At 61.2% G+C, this 381-nt stretch overlaps 1 protein-coding gene across 1 annotated transcript in view; it reads left to right on the top strand.

Annotated features, from left to right (window-relative positions):
* NT5M (5',3'-nucleotidase, mitochondrial) overlaps positions 1 to 342 on the top strand; it is a gene marked incomplete at its 5' end in the record, with an annotated part of 1433 nt that extends 1091 nt beyond the window's left edge. Inside the window, one exon of the mRNA XM_010151044.1 lies at positions 185 to 342. Within this exon, the coding sequence (XP_010149346.1) occupies positions 185 to 342 (158 nt within the window). The remainder of the gene's footprint in view (positions 1 to 184) is intronic.
* Between the last annotated feature and the right edge of the window lie 39 nt (positions 343 to 381).

The raw sequence follows: 381 nt of genomic DNA on the forward strand, positions 1-381 counted from the left end.
GCGTGACCAGACGCAGCCCCAGGGAGCTGACAGCATCCAGGGGTGATGGATGCTGGTCCCTCCACCCTTGATTAGGCTCTTATTAGGGTTTTTTGTCTGCAGGCTCCTCATGTGGGAGTAAGGTTGGCTTCCACATCTTGCAGAGGAGTTGTTCAGAGAGCCGACCTCTCTCCTTGCTTTGCAGGGGCTGAGCTGAACCCCAGCTGGGAGCACGTGCTCTTCACAGCCTGCCACAACAAGCACCTCCAGCTGAAGCCCCCCAGCCGCAGGCTGCAGTCCTGGACCGATGACTGGAAGGCCATTCTGGACAGCAAACGCCTGCCACCCGGCCAGACCACCTAAACCCGGCCTCCTGCAGCCACCCAAGGCTGCGGCCACCCG

Source organism: Eurypyga helias, unplaced genomic scaffold (assembly GCF_000690775.1).
Source record: "Eurypyga helias isolate BGI_N326 unplaced genomic scaffold, ASM69077v1 scaffold18684, whole genome shotgun sequence".
NCBI lineage: Eukaryota > Metazoa > Chordata > Aves > Eurypygiformes > Eurypygidae > Eurypyga > Eurypyga helias.